Consider the following 13,839-nt stretch of genomic DNA (forward strand, 5'->3'; position numbering starts at 1 on the left):
GACTAGAAGCTGCCATAATCCAATCAGCACTGCTACATACAGATGATGATCAGATCTCCTGTATGTAGCAGAATTGCTGACTTGCTATGACCGCCGACCAACCGGGCGGTGCTCATAGCAATCTGGCAGTGACAACCATAGAGGTCTACTGGAGACCACTGGTTGTCATGCCAACCCATCAGTGACCCACGATCACATGACGGGGGTCACCGATGGGTGGGATTTCCAGCGCGCTTGCCGGAAGCGCGTGTTAAATGCCGCTTTCAGAGTTTGAGAGCGGCATTTAACTCGTTAACAGCTGCGGGTGGATTGCGATTCCACCCGCGGCTGTTTCAGGCACATGTTAGCTGTTCAAAACAGCTAACAAGTGCCCGAAAAGATATGGGCTCAACGCCGCAGCTCACATCAAAGGATGGGTGTCCGACATTGGCGTATTATTACGCCAGATGTTGGAAAAGGGTTAAAAGTCGCAAAACGTTTGCATCTCGAAGTTGTGCAAAAACATAACTTCTGGCGTTTTCACTCCAATCCATGCCAAAACCTCAAAATTGGGCCGATTATGGGCAGGACAAGACATGGAGAGGTCTGTTCAACAACCCCTTAGACCCCAGTCCAGAGCCTCTCACCTAGCCAAATCAGTGCTCATGCTTCGCACTGACGAGGGCCAACAGCCCAAAACACCGTGTCTGCGAATTGAGATACTGATTTGGCTTTTATCCTAAGTCATATTGCACGACTCGTTAAAGGGTTGATTGTGACTTGTAGGATCGCTACTTCCAACAGGTGGCGCTATAGAGTTAAGTCCTCTTTTTCTCAGTAGAGGCAATTTGCATATAAAAAATTACAATACTTTAATGGCAAAGCCTAAAGTAAAAACAAAATGAACAAACACCCTGCAGTAAATAAAAAGATAGCAATAGTGCATGACAATAACATAACTAAGTAACCTAACATTATTTTGATTAAAAAAACGTAAACGTAAAAGCCATCTCACCACGTCAAGGTGACCCTATTCGGGACACTTGACTTCTAGTATTAAAACCTTACCATATGTCAAATTACGTAAATGTGAATAAAGGACAAGTAGGACCTAGACCACAACTAATGAAACCTAGAAATGGGGAGCTATATAAACATTATATGTATATATAAAGGCCATGGCCTTGTGTGCACTGAGTGCAAGCACGTTGCATGCATACCAATTGATATACTAGTTCATGTCTTTAGATTTTTGTTTCAGGTTTTTGCACTCAGTGCACACAAGGATGTGGCCTCCCTTTTCTTAGAACTGGAAATTGCATTTATATAGCTCCCCATGGCTGTGTGTCCATTAGTCGGGGTCTTCATCCTGCTCGACTCTTATTCACATTTACGTCATTTGACATATGTAAAGATTTGAAAACTGGAGGTTAAGACCATCCCAAATAGGGTTACCTTGACGTAATGAGATGGCTTTTATGTTTTTTTTTAATCAAAATTATGTTAACCAAATAACCTATGTAATTTTCATGCACTATTGCTATTTATTTACTGCAGGGTAATTTTGCTTTTATCTTAGGTTTTCCCTCTTTAGTGGCTAGTGTAAACATGCGCCTACACGTTGCATGCATACCAACTTCTATTCCAGTTCATCTCTCTAGGTTTTTGATACCTTAATGGTATAGCTTAGACCAGAAAAGTAATCAAGTCTCTGACTTGAGTAACAATTCTGGTGAGGCTCACAGAGGTCCACACCAGTGGTAAGATAGTGTGTGTCTCCTAATAAGTTTAAGTGCATCCTTCTCCCGCACGTCCATCATTAAGACTGGTGTACGAAACGCCAGTCATAATAAATTGGGCCTATCGTTCAGAAAATGTAGAATGTGCAAGACAGCTCATCTAGTAAAGACAATTCCTCTTCATAAACACGAATTCTCACCCTCTTTCCTGCATTTTGGGCACCACAAGCTTCACCAAAAGGAATGTTGCTTTAACATTAACATCCAGGATCTGAAGAAAAAATAATCAGCAAAGTGACTTTGTGAGTAATATGGGTATCTAAAAACGTTACTATCTTAGGCATTTAAAGCTGATCCTTTTATCACATTTCACAATACAAACTGCAAACATTTTTGGAGGGGCCACTATTTACCTCTAGATGGCGAGGAAATAAAAGACACTCTCCTAGAGGACTGGCGCTGCTCCTCCGTACTCAGCACTGTAAGGCCGGTTTCACACGTCAGTGGCTCCAGTACGTGTGGTGACAGTTTTCTCACGTACCGGAGACACTGACTCACGTAGACACATTAAAATCAATGTGTCTCTGCACATGTCAGCGTGTTTTCACGGACCGTGTGTCCGTTTGAAAAACACGGAGACATGTCAGTGTTCGTGGGAGTGCACGGATCACACGGACCCATTAAAGTCAATGGGTCCGTGTAAAACACGTACCGCACACGGAGGCTGTCCATGTGCAGTCCGTGTGCCGTGCAGGAGACAGCACTACAGTAAGCGCTGTCCCACCAGCTTGTGGTGCTGAAGCCGCCATTCATTTCTTCTCTCCAGCAGCGTTCGCTGGAGAGAAGGAATGAAAAATCATTGTTTTTTTTTTGTTTAAAATAAAGATCCTTGTCACCACCCCCCTCCCACCCCCGTGCGCCTGCCCGCTGGAAATAAAATACTCCCCCGGCTCCCTCGATGCTTCCTCTCAGCGCCGCAGCTTGTTCTGTATGAGCGGTCACGTGGTACCTCTCATTACAGTGATGAATATGCGGCTCCACCCCTATGGGAGGTGGAGCCGCATATTCATCACTGTAATGAGCGGCACCACGTGACCGCTCATACAGGACAAGCTGCGGCGCTGAGAGGAAGCATTGAGGGAGCCGGGTGAGTATTTTATTTCCAGCGGGCGGGCGCGCGCACAGGGGGTGGGAGGGGGATTGGTGACAAGGATCTTTATTTTAAACAAAAAAAAAAACTATGATTTTTCATTCCTTCTCTCCAGCGAACGCTGCTGGGGAGAAGGAATGAATTCCGGCTTCAGCACCAGATGCAGGGGACAGCGCTTATCTCTAGCGCTGTCTCCTGCACGGTCCGTGTGGTCCTCAGTGGGCACACGGGCGGCACACGGCTGCCGCACGTGTGCCACACTGATGTGCCACGTGAGCACACGGACACGGATAACTCCGGTACCGATTTTTCCGGTACCGGAATTATCTGGACGTGTGGGACAGGCCTAATCCAAGGTTGCAGCCAATTGGCCACAAATTGGCTGCAGTGGTTACATAATGCCCAGTTGGACATTGATGCTTGAACACCGGCGGGAGACACAGTGTTGCATATGAAGGCACAGCATTGGTCCAGGAGATGAGATTTGTTTTTTTAAAATTTTTCCACCACCCTGTACCCATGCAAATGGAGTTAATTAGTGGACAATCCTTTTAAATAGCTCTCTTAGGCTACTTTCACACATCAGGTTTTTTGTTTCAGGCACAATCCGGCAAGTTTTGAAAAAAACGGATCCTTTTTTTTTACGCCGGATCCGTTTTTTTCTCATAGACTTGCATTAGCGCCGGATTGCGCCTGATGGGCAGACGTTTCATCCGTTTTTTTCCGGATCTGTCCAAATAGTCGTTTCCGGCGGACGGAGAAAACGTCCAGAGGAGCGTTTTTTTGTCTAGCGAAAAAAGCGCACAGTGACGGAACCGGCCAAAAACGTGTGAAACGGAGATGTGAAACAATCAATCCGGCGTGCGGATCCAGTATTCCAAGAATTTTGCATTGAAATCATTTTCCGTTCTGGGGTCTCTCTCATGCATATTTTCGGTTCTGGGGTCTCTCCCTCTCGGCAGAAAAAATGTTTTTTACAACATTAGCCGTATTGTGCCTGAAACGAAAAACCTGATGTGTGAAAGTAGCCTTAGACCAGATTATGCTGAAAATCCAAGGTAAAATAAAATGGCTGTATAAATTTGAAAGTTTCCTGCCTCATACAAGTCTATGGGAGCATGTGAGCCAAGTCTCACTGCCAATCGCAGCATGCTGCAACTATTTTCTCAAGCCAAATCGGCATGAGAAAATAATGGCTGATCTGCACTGCCCCATAGTATAACACTGCACTGGGCAGAGTGCTATCAGATACACATCACAGATCTGCACTGCCCCACAGTATAACATTGGGCCGAGTGCTATCTGATAAACATCACAGATCAGCACTGCCCCACAGTATAACATTGGGCCAAATGCTTTCTGATAAACATCACAGATCTGCACTACTCCATAGTATAACATTGGGCTGAGTGCTATCTGATAAAACATCACAGATCTGCAGTGCCCCATAGTATAACATTGGGCTGAGTGCTATCTGCTAAACATCACAGATCTGTACTGCCCCATAGTATAACATTGGGCTGAGTGCTATCTGATAAAACATCACAGATCTGCAGTGCCCCATAGTATAACATTGGGCTGAGTGCTATCTGCTAAACATCACAGATCTGTACTGCCCCATAGTATAACATTGGGCTGAGTGCTATCTGATAAAACCTCACAGATCTGCTCTGCCCCATAGTATAGCATTGGAGCGAGTGCTATCTGATAAAACATTGCATAGCATTCGGACGTGTTATACACTCATGTGATCGAGCCCTAAAAGAAACGTCTGGCATAGGTAAAAGTTCACACAACCAATTATTATTATTTGCATGTTTTTTACTGTTCCATTAAGACTTTTATTAATACTTCTTGGATTTGTCCAGTTATAATTTTAGACTTTTAGATGTGTGAATAACACTGATTACTTTGGAAGAAAGTTGGGCTTTTACTGTATAAACAGTGATCACATGCACTTTTTCTAGTAATTAAAGTCAGAAATGCTTTAGTTTTCATCAAACATTATCAAAGTTAATAAATTGCAAAGCAAATGGCGTAACAGCTCTTGGACATTCACCCAAGGTACAATTAGGCCTGTGAATAGAAATACTCATTATAGTCCGCTCTGTGTCTGGTACTGCAGCTCAGCCCTAGACAAATGTGGTTTCGGATCTAAGACCACCCCTTTAAGGTTTAGTCCCAATAAGGACACAGAGTTTGCAGTTGTCTCATGATTTTACAGGAATAAAATGCCACCATGTAACTGAAGCTTAAAGCCCACCATACACGTTAGATGGCCATCGGCTGAATGATGGTTCGGCCGGAGTCATCTCCGCCAGCTCTGTCAGACACAAGAGTGGACTCTCGGCCGAGAGTTCCTGTGCTCTCCATGAGAAAGACGCTGTCAGACATCCCAAGCCGTGGCTTATCTCTGGCAAGCAATACGACTAGCAGCCCAAAACCAGACGTGTCGGATCAATAATTTCCCTGATAATAAATCGTCGGAGGGTCACATACACATTAGACTGTTAACCAGTCGATATCAGTGGGTTTGGTCGGCATCAGTTTAATGTGTATGCAGGCTTAAAGCAACATAATTTATTGGATTATTTTTTTCATTCCTCATGATGTGAAAAGTGGTAATTTTCAAAGACTGGGCACTCACCCCAAAATAATGGCTGTATTCACTAAAATGCAATAAAAGTATGGCACTGCAGTAAAAAAAAGTGTTATTATAACCCGTCATACCTTGTCCCACACTTCTTCTGTAGAGTCCAATATGCTCCCAAAAAAGGGGTTAACAGCAGCGTTAGAAACAAGGATATCAACGCCTCCAAATTTCTGCACAGCCTAGAACAGTTTGTGGAGTGAAAAAGCAGTCATTAAGTTAATAGCAACTATTCTACTACTCAATTTTCTGTCAAGAGGTAACATAAAGGTTTGTGAATGGAAATAAACATACAGATGAAATTACTTCCTAATATACTGCAAAGCCAGTAAGAAAAAATCTTCCCCAAAAGGTGGACGACCCCTTTAACAATCATTACTTAAGTAAATATGATTCGGAGAAGTATCAAATGGGTCTTAATGAGCACATGAAGAACATAGCCATTAGAAATCAATTCCCACACCACACATCTTTACCTTATAGGGAGCTTGATTATAGAAAGGCATAGCTGAATTACAGTGGGGACCGTGGGAAACAAATATAATTAACACTCTGCTTGGGGAAGATGTCACAGTCTAAATATACCAAAGGCTAAAACAGAACTATTATATGTTTATTTTTTTCATATGTAGGCCTGTAGCCATGACAAGGGAATATCCACCTTGTAGACTTCTTATAGGAAAAATATCTAAAAAAAATTTAAAAAACAGCATGGGAACCGCTCTATTGTTGATAACCAGCCTTGCTAACTCTGACAGCTGAGAGTTGCAGACCCCAGGTGTCAGTTTTGCCTGGCTGCTTATCAAAAATACAGGGGAACCCACAACGTCTTTTTTAATCCTTTAATTAGAGCGCAGGCACAGGGAGGATGACGAATACTCCCAACAATCGCAGCCTGCTGTTGCTGTTATTAGTGGCAGCAGGCGCAGGCTGATGGGGGCAGTAGTCCCATCAGCCGACACCAGTGACCAAAGGTAAACTTTTACCTTCGATCATAGCTGCCGGCTCATGCTGTCATTTGACAGCGTGGGAAGCACGGCAGCCTGATGATTTTGCCACTGATCACAGGCAGTTTTTCTTGCGCTGTCATGCACATGTCGAACATCCAGGCGTCCACCCATCTCTACTGCAGAGCTGGTTCAGAAAAACCGTATAACATACTCACTGTATTCACTAGTTTTACTCGGTCTTCATTCTTTCCCACATGGCACACCGCCCCTTCTACCGCCAATCCCTCTTTTTTGAGTTCTTCAACAGCCCTGTCCACATTTTCTTGTTTTCGGCTACTGATAAGAACTCGTGCACCATCCTGAGCAAGTCGTCGTGCAATAGCTAAGCCGATCCTGCATATGCCAATATTAAACTCGTTAATGTACATCAATAAACAGTGTAAAGTTCTATCACACCATGCTGGAAAAAGGAATGGCGTACTAAGAATGGATGCTTATGTTTCTTTAATTATGCTGAACTCTCATTTCTTATGATATGCCCTATTCTAGCAGACTTTAAAGGGGTGGTCCGACATACAAAATTATTTGTCATTCTAAATCCCTATCTATTTAATGCCATAATCGAAACAATTTTCTAACATACTTTAATTAAAAATTCCCTATCCTTCCCTCACTACACTAACCACTTTTCTTTTTTTCCCCTACTTCCATTTTGATGACACTTCGTTTGAGAATTCCAGTGCATACTGGGATACTCACAGCGTTATTAGTGGGAAGAAGATGTGGTCACTGCCACAGCCCCTGCCCCATCTCTGACACGAAGCATCATCAGCGATACTGATGTCAGGGGCTGGGCTCTTCTCTGCATGATGTGCACAATGACAGCGCACTCTGTAGCAGGCTCAGATCAGCGGTAACGAGCTGGCAGGAGAGCGGACTGTTGATGAGCTTTATCAGAATACCCGCCGTGCAGAGACCAGTACTGCACTTGCAGTGGCGGCGCTGGTCTCTGCCCGCAGGTATTCCTACAATGTGCGCTGACAGTGCGCTCTCTTGTTAGCTCATTACTTCTGCGCTCTGCTCTGGGGAGCAGACATGGCTGCATTGAAGAACTTCACAACATACACCTAGTGCATTCCATTCATCCTCCCTCATCAACTGCCCCTCCAAACAATTGACCACAAGTGTGATCTGCAAGTGGGTGTGACTGCCAATAAAAAAAATGTGCTGCAGCACCAGATTACAGATTCTCACAGAAGACAGGTTCTAGAAGTTAGCTCATAAGGAATTTTTCTTTTTTATATTTTTAACACAGACACTTTCTGCGCAGTCATAAACTGGTGGTTCTAAAGTATACACTTTGTCTAACAATATTATATATTATTTATAAAGATTTTATTTACTCCCTAGAAAGTTTTATTAGATACAATTACCCATATATACGTGTAATGGGAAAACGAGGCTTAAGGCAATAATGTAAAATAAAATAAATTTTAATGAAAATATTTAAAACAATACATATACAACAGGAAATATTCACATAAAACAATATGTGCTGAGAACCAACTATTGGCAGGACAGAAAATCATGTAAAAATGTGGCAAGATATATGATTACATCTATAACTATGGTATAGAACGCACTAAAATAGGAGTGCCCCATAAGTGTTCAGAGACAAAGCACAAAAGGAAACATGAAAATAATTTCCTATGTCCCTGTGCGGAACATACCGCATAAAAGATGGTCAATTACTTTATCTAAATACAAAAACCACTAATCCGCTATGGAAATTGTCATAATATAAGGCACCTAGTAACTGCCTATAAGTGCTGCAATCCTGTGAACACCATGTGAAACAACAGGTGCATGCACAAATAAAAAAAACAACATGGAAACTAATTTCCTATGCACATGGACGGAAAAACCGCTTCAGGAGTGAAATGCTAATATATGACTAAAGAAACCTACTAAAGCGGATGTGGAAATGAATCTAATCAGGGGCACAGATAAAGCACACAAGGTGCTAATAACTATATCACCGCATTTAATGTAAAAGTGCACGGTGCAGTAATAAAGTGAACCGTGCATGAAGGTATATAAACTTACATAGATAAGTGTCCAATGCCAAGAGTGTTCCACAGCGACCCCGACAGCGCCGTTTCGCCTGACCGGCTTCCTCAAATAGGGGGCGTAAGTGTCTACAACTCAGTACTATCTCCTTATATACATCTATAACAGCTGTAACGCGTGTCTGTGTGAGTAACATCAAACGGCGCATGCGCTGATCTCTGGACGTCACTATCTAAAAAAGTGACTTCCGGAACTCCGCACTTGGAACGCGAGCGTGGAACGCTTCGCCTTCCTGTTTGTACGGAGCTGGAAGTCACTGCGACGTCACTGACCGGCGCATGCGCAAACCGCACACAGAAGCTGAAAACGGAGTACTAACATAACGAAAACGATATAATAAAAACTATGGATCTAGATGGGGCAATCTAAATACAACTGGATGCTTAAACCGAACTACTCACAAAAGCCAGGACAAAGAAGAAAAGAAATGGAACAAAAGGAGAATAGAGACAGTGAATAGAATGTGCATAACCTTAAACTTAAATATACCTAATTGACTACACTTTAAATTAAATTTGTACAAAAATACTCTGAAAAAAATTTATTATGAATAAATATATTAGAAAATTGTGAAAATACTATCCCAAATACATAGACTAACAATGAATATGCAGTGCAATAAACAAAGTGCAATTATAGCTCATATAAGCATAAAATACACTAAGAATATATAATAAATTTGATAATACATAAAAACCTAATAAATATATTAAAATAAATATCATAGTGAAAAAATATATTATTAATTTTTTCTTTATTTTCTTTGTCTCTCATAACTCCCATTTTCTCAAATCTTCAAATAATCATCTTCTCTTTTTTACTTCCTTCTTCAACCTCTCAGGTGTTATCTTCATCTCAAAAAAGAACTGCACCAGCCACCCAGCAATCGCCCCATGGTAAGTGATGACCCAATACAAGAACTAAATATCAAAAGTAAAAAATGATGTTACTCACACAGACGCGCGTTACAGCTGTTATAGATGTATATAAGGAGATAGTACTGAGTTGTAGACACTTACGCCCCCTATTTGAGGAAGCCGGTCAGGCGAAACGGCGCTGTCGGGGTCGCTGTGGAACACTCTTGGCATTGGACACTTATCTATGTAAGTTTATATACCTTCATGCACGGTTCACTTTATTACTGCACCGTGCACTTTTATATTAAATGCGGTGATATAGTTATTAGCACCTTGTGTGCTTTATCTGTGCCCCTGATTAGATTCATTTCCACATCCGCTTTAGGTTTCTTTAGTCATATATTAGCATTTCACTCCTGAAGCGGTTTTTCCGTCCATGTGCATAGGAAATTAGTTTCCATGTTGTTTTTTTTATTTGTGCATGCACCTGTTGTTTCACATGGTGTTCACAGGATTGCAGCACTTATAGGCAGTTACTAGGTGCCTTATATTATGACAATTTCCATAGCGGATTAGTGGTTTTTGTATTTAGATAAAGTAATTGACCATCTTTTATGCGGTATGTTCCGCACAGGGACATAGGAAATTATTTTCATGTTTCCTTTTGTGCTTTGTCTCTGAACACTTATGGGGCACTCCTATTTTAGTGCGTTCTACTGTATACCATAGTTATAGATGTAATCATATATCTTGCCACATTTTTACATGATTTTCTGTCCTGCCAATAGCTGGTTCTCAGCACATATTGTTTTATGTGAATATTTCCTGTTGTATATGTATTGTTTTAAATATTTTCATTAAAATTTATTTTATTTTACATTATTGCCTTAAGCCTCGTTTTCCCATTACACGTATATATGGGTAATTGTATCTAATATGTATCTTCTGAGGTGTGCACAACACTTTCTATTGACACATGATAAAACTAAAATCCCTAGAAAGTTTGTAGTATTTAGAGTTAATCTTGTCACCAGATTTTTAGTATGTAATCTTAGAGCACCATAATGCAGGGGAAGTGACCCCGATTCCAATAATGTATAACCAGCCTGTGCTTTGCGGTTTAAAAACAATCAGTGTTTTTTCTGTAAGAGATTATCACTACAGGGCAAGCAGCTCTTGTGCCTTTTAGACCAACCACACCCCTACAACCGATTTTGTACACAGAAAGCTGCCGATCAGTGGTGTGGCTGGGGTTATACGCAGCTCAGCATTCTGAGCTCTGCTAAACCTGCAATGAAAAAAGCTGGGATTTTTTTAAGTGACATATTGCCGGAATCAGGGTCTCTTTGCCTACATCATGCTGCTGCCAGACCACGTAGTAAAAATCTGCTGATAGATTCCCTTTAAGGGAAACAATATGCAACTCTGCACTGCACTTTACATGACATATTTTAGAGTCTGAGTGCCCAAGTCACTTTTCTTTGTTTTGTGGTATTCCCTGACATTTTTTGCGCCAGATTCTTTAAATTGGCATACGCAGTTCATGAATTTTGCTCAGAATCATTCTTTTTTTTGTATTTAACCAGTTTTACCAACTTTTTAGTATAATCCTTTAAAAATTTTCTTTCCAGAAACATTTCTCCAGGAGGGGACTGGAGTGATATTCGTCAAATATTGCAACATTTGGTAAAAGTCACATTTCGTGAACCTGTCTAAAGGTACCGTCACACTAAGCGACGCTGCAGCGATAGCGACAGCAATGCCGATCGCTGCAGCGTCGCTGTGTGGTCGCTGGAGAGCTGTCACACAGACCGCTCTCCAGCGACCAGCGATGCCGAGGTCCCCGGGTAACCAGGGTAAACATCGGGTTGCTAAGCGCAGGGCCGCGCTTAGTAACCCGATGTTTACCCTGGTTACCAGCGTAAAAGTTAAAAAAAACAAACAGTACATGCTCACCTGCGCGTCCCCCAGCCTCTGCATCCTGACGCTGACTGAGCTCCGGCCCTAACAGCACAGCGGTGACGTCACCGCTGTTGCTTTCACTTTCAGTTTAGGGCCGGCGCTTTAGTGTCAGGAAGCAGAGGCTGGGGGACGCGCAGGTGAGTATGTACTGTTTGTTTTTTTAACTTTTACGCTGGTAACCAGGGTAAACATCGGGTTACTAAGCGCGGCCCTGCGCTTAGTAACCCGATGTTTACCCTGGTTACCAGTGTAAAATATCGCTGGTATCGTCGCTTTTGCTGTCAAACACGGCGATACACGGCGACCTAGCGACCAAATAATGTGCAGACCTTCTAGCAGCGACCAGCAATTTCACAGCGGGATCCAGATCGCTGCTGCGTGTCAAATACAGCGATATCGCCATCCAGGTCGCTGCAACGTCACGGATTGCTGGCGATATCGCCTAGTGTGACGGTACCTTAACCCTTCTGGATAAGCAAAGTTGTTGATAAAAAAATAACAAAAGACTTAAGAAAGAAAGGCAACTTAAAAAGTGTCACAGAATGTATAGAGAATAAGACGCAAATACTATAGCCGCTAAAAAGAAGGAAATTATTCCAGAATACTGGAGATAAGGCAACGATGAATCGGGGCCTGTGTTCTGGCTGTGGAACTAAAACACTCATACAGTTGGTACAGAAAGTATTCAGACCTCTTTAAAATGTTCACTCTGTTTCATTGCAGCCATTTGGTAAATTCAAAAAGTATTAAGCTACTTACGGGTAGCGGCATTTTTCAGAGGCCCATGACAGCACTACGAGAGAGGGGATCCGCCCTTCAGGAACAGGAAACCTACAGATACAAAAGGGCGGCACCTCTCCCCTGCGTCAGTTGTATTTCAGAGCCAGAGAGGACTACCGCGGTTAGTAGCACACAAATATACAATATATACAAAATTAAACCATTGCATTATAACTAGATAACACCCGTGAGATCTATATACCTCATTATATACATTATAGGAAGTGCAACCTCCACGTGAATAGGGAGGGAACTAAGGGTGCGGTCATGGGCCTCCGAAAAATGCCGCTACCCGTAAGTAGCTTAATGCTTTATTCGGACTCCCATGACAGCACTACGAGAGATTTACAGAGATGTAACACTACCTTAGGGAGGGACTATAGCTTGTAGCACCCTTAACCCGAAGGTGAGATCAGAGGAGAATCCCAAGTCCAACCAATAGTGTTTGAAAAAGGTGGAAGGGGACGACCACGTAGCTGCCTTACATATCTGGTCGATTGATACTCCAGATCTTTCCGCCCAGGATGTAGCCATGGTCCGGGTGGAATGCGCCCTCAGATTCTGCGGAGCCGGACCTCCACCTGCAGTATAAGCCAGAGAGATAGCCTCCCTAATCCACTTCGCTAGTGTGTACTTCGATACTCTAAGCCCTTTCCTAGGACCTTGGAAGGATAAAAATAACGCATCCTCTCTCTTCCAAGCGTCAGTGACACTGATATATTCTAACAGGCATCTTCTAACACAGTGATGGGCAACCTTTTGAGCTCGGTGTGTCAAAATTCGCCAAAAAACCGAGCATAACTTGGGTGGTGTGTCACCTTGATAAAAAAACATAATTTTGCGACATGTATAGTTTAAATAACAAATATGTATAATTAGAATTAACTTACCTGCTTAGTGACTTCTTTGTTCATCTGTCAGTTGGTTTCTTTTGTTGGTCTTGCTATTATTTAACTTGTGTGGGGTGCCGTGAACTAAGATAAGTGAGGGGGAGGGGGAATTCTTCCAGTGATGGCGAACCTGTGGCACTCCAGCTGTTGCAAAACTACAATTCCCATCATGTCTTCACAGCCAAAGCCTTTGCTTTGAATGGCCAGCCATGATGGGAATTGTAGTTTTGCAACAGCTGGACTGCCACAGGTTCGCCATCACTGATGCCTCCCTCTCACTTATCTCAGTAATGGCCAATGACACCCCACAGTTCACTGGATGATGGTTGCTGTAGTAGTCACAGGGCCTCCAGACAGCAATCACAGGGCCTGAGTCCAGACAGCTATCACAGGGCCTCCAGACAGCAATCACAGGGCCTGAGTCCAGACAGCAATCACAGGGCCTGAGTCCAGACAGCAATCACAGGGCCTGAGTCCAGACAGCAATCACAGGGCCTGAGTCCAGACAGCTATCACAGGGCCTGAGTCCAGACAGCTATCACAGGGCCTGAGTCCAGACAGCAATCACAGGGCCTGAGTCCAGACAGCAATCACAGGGCCTGAGTCCAGACAGCAATCACAGGGCCTGAGTCCAGACAGCAATCACAGGGCCTGAGTCCAGACAGCAATCACAGGGCCTGAGTCCAGACAGCGATCACAGGGCCTGAGTCCAGACAGCTATCACAGGGCCTGAGTCCAGACAGCTATCACAG

The 13,839-nt window shown here is 43.0% G+C and overlaps 1 protein-coding gene across 2 annotated transcripts in view; it reads right to left on the reverse strand.

The window, feature by feature from the left end:
* Window positions 1-13,839, reverse strand: part of LOC143817738 (dehydrogenase/reductase SDR family member 4-like) — a 77,712-nt gene that overhangs the window by 24,643 nt on the left and 39,230 nt on the right. For both annotated transcript variants that reach the window (XM_077299231.1, XM_077299226.1), the window contains 3 exons: window positions 6,684-6,861; window positions 5,599-5,700; window positions 1,919-1,989 (listed from right to left, as the gene is read on the reverse strand). In XM_077299231.1, the coding sequence (XP_077155346.1) occupies window positions 1,919-1,989; window positions 5,599-5,700; window positions 6,684-6,861 (351 nt within the window). The remainder of the gene's footprint in view (window positions 1-1,918; window positions 1,990-5,598; window positions 5,701-6,683; window positions 6,862-13,839) is intronic.

This window comes from Ranitomeya variabilis, chromosome 1, assembly GCF_051348905.1.
Source record: "Ranitomeya variabilis isolate aRanVar5 chromosome 1, aRanVar5.hap1, whole genome shotgun sequence".
Taxonomy (NCBI): Eukaryota; Metazoa; Chordata; class Amphibia; order Anura; family Dendrobatidae; genus Ranitomeya; species Ranitomeya variabilis.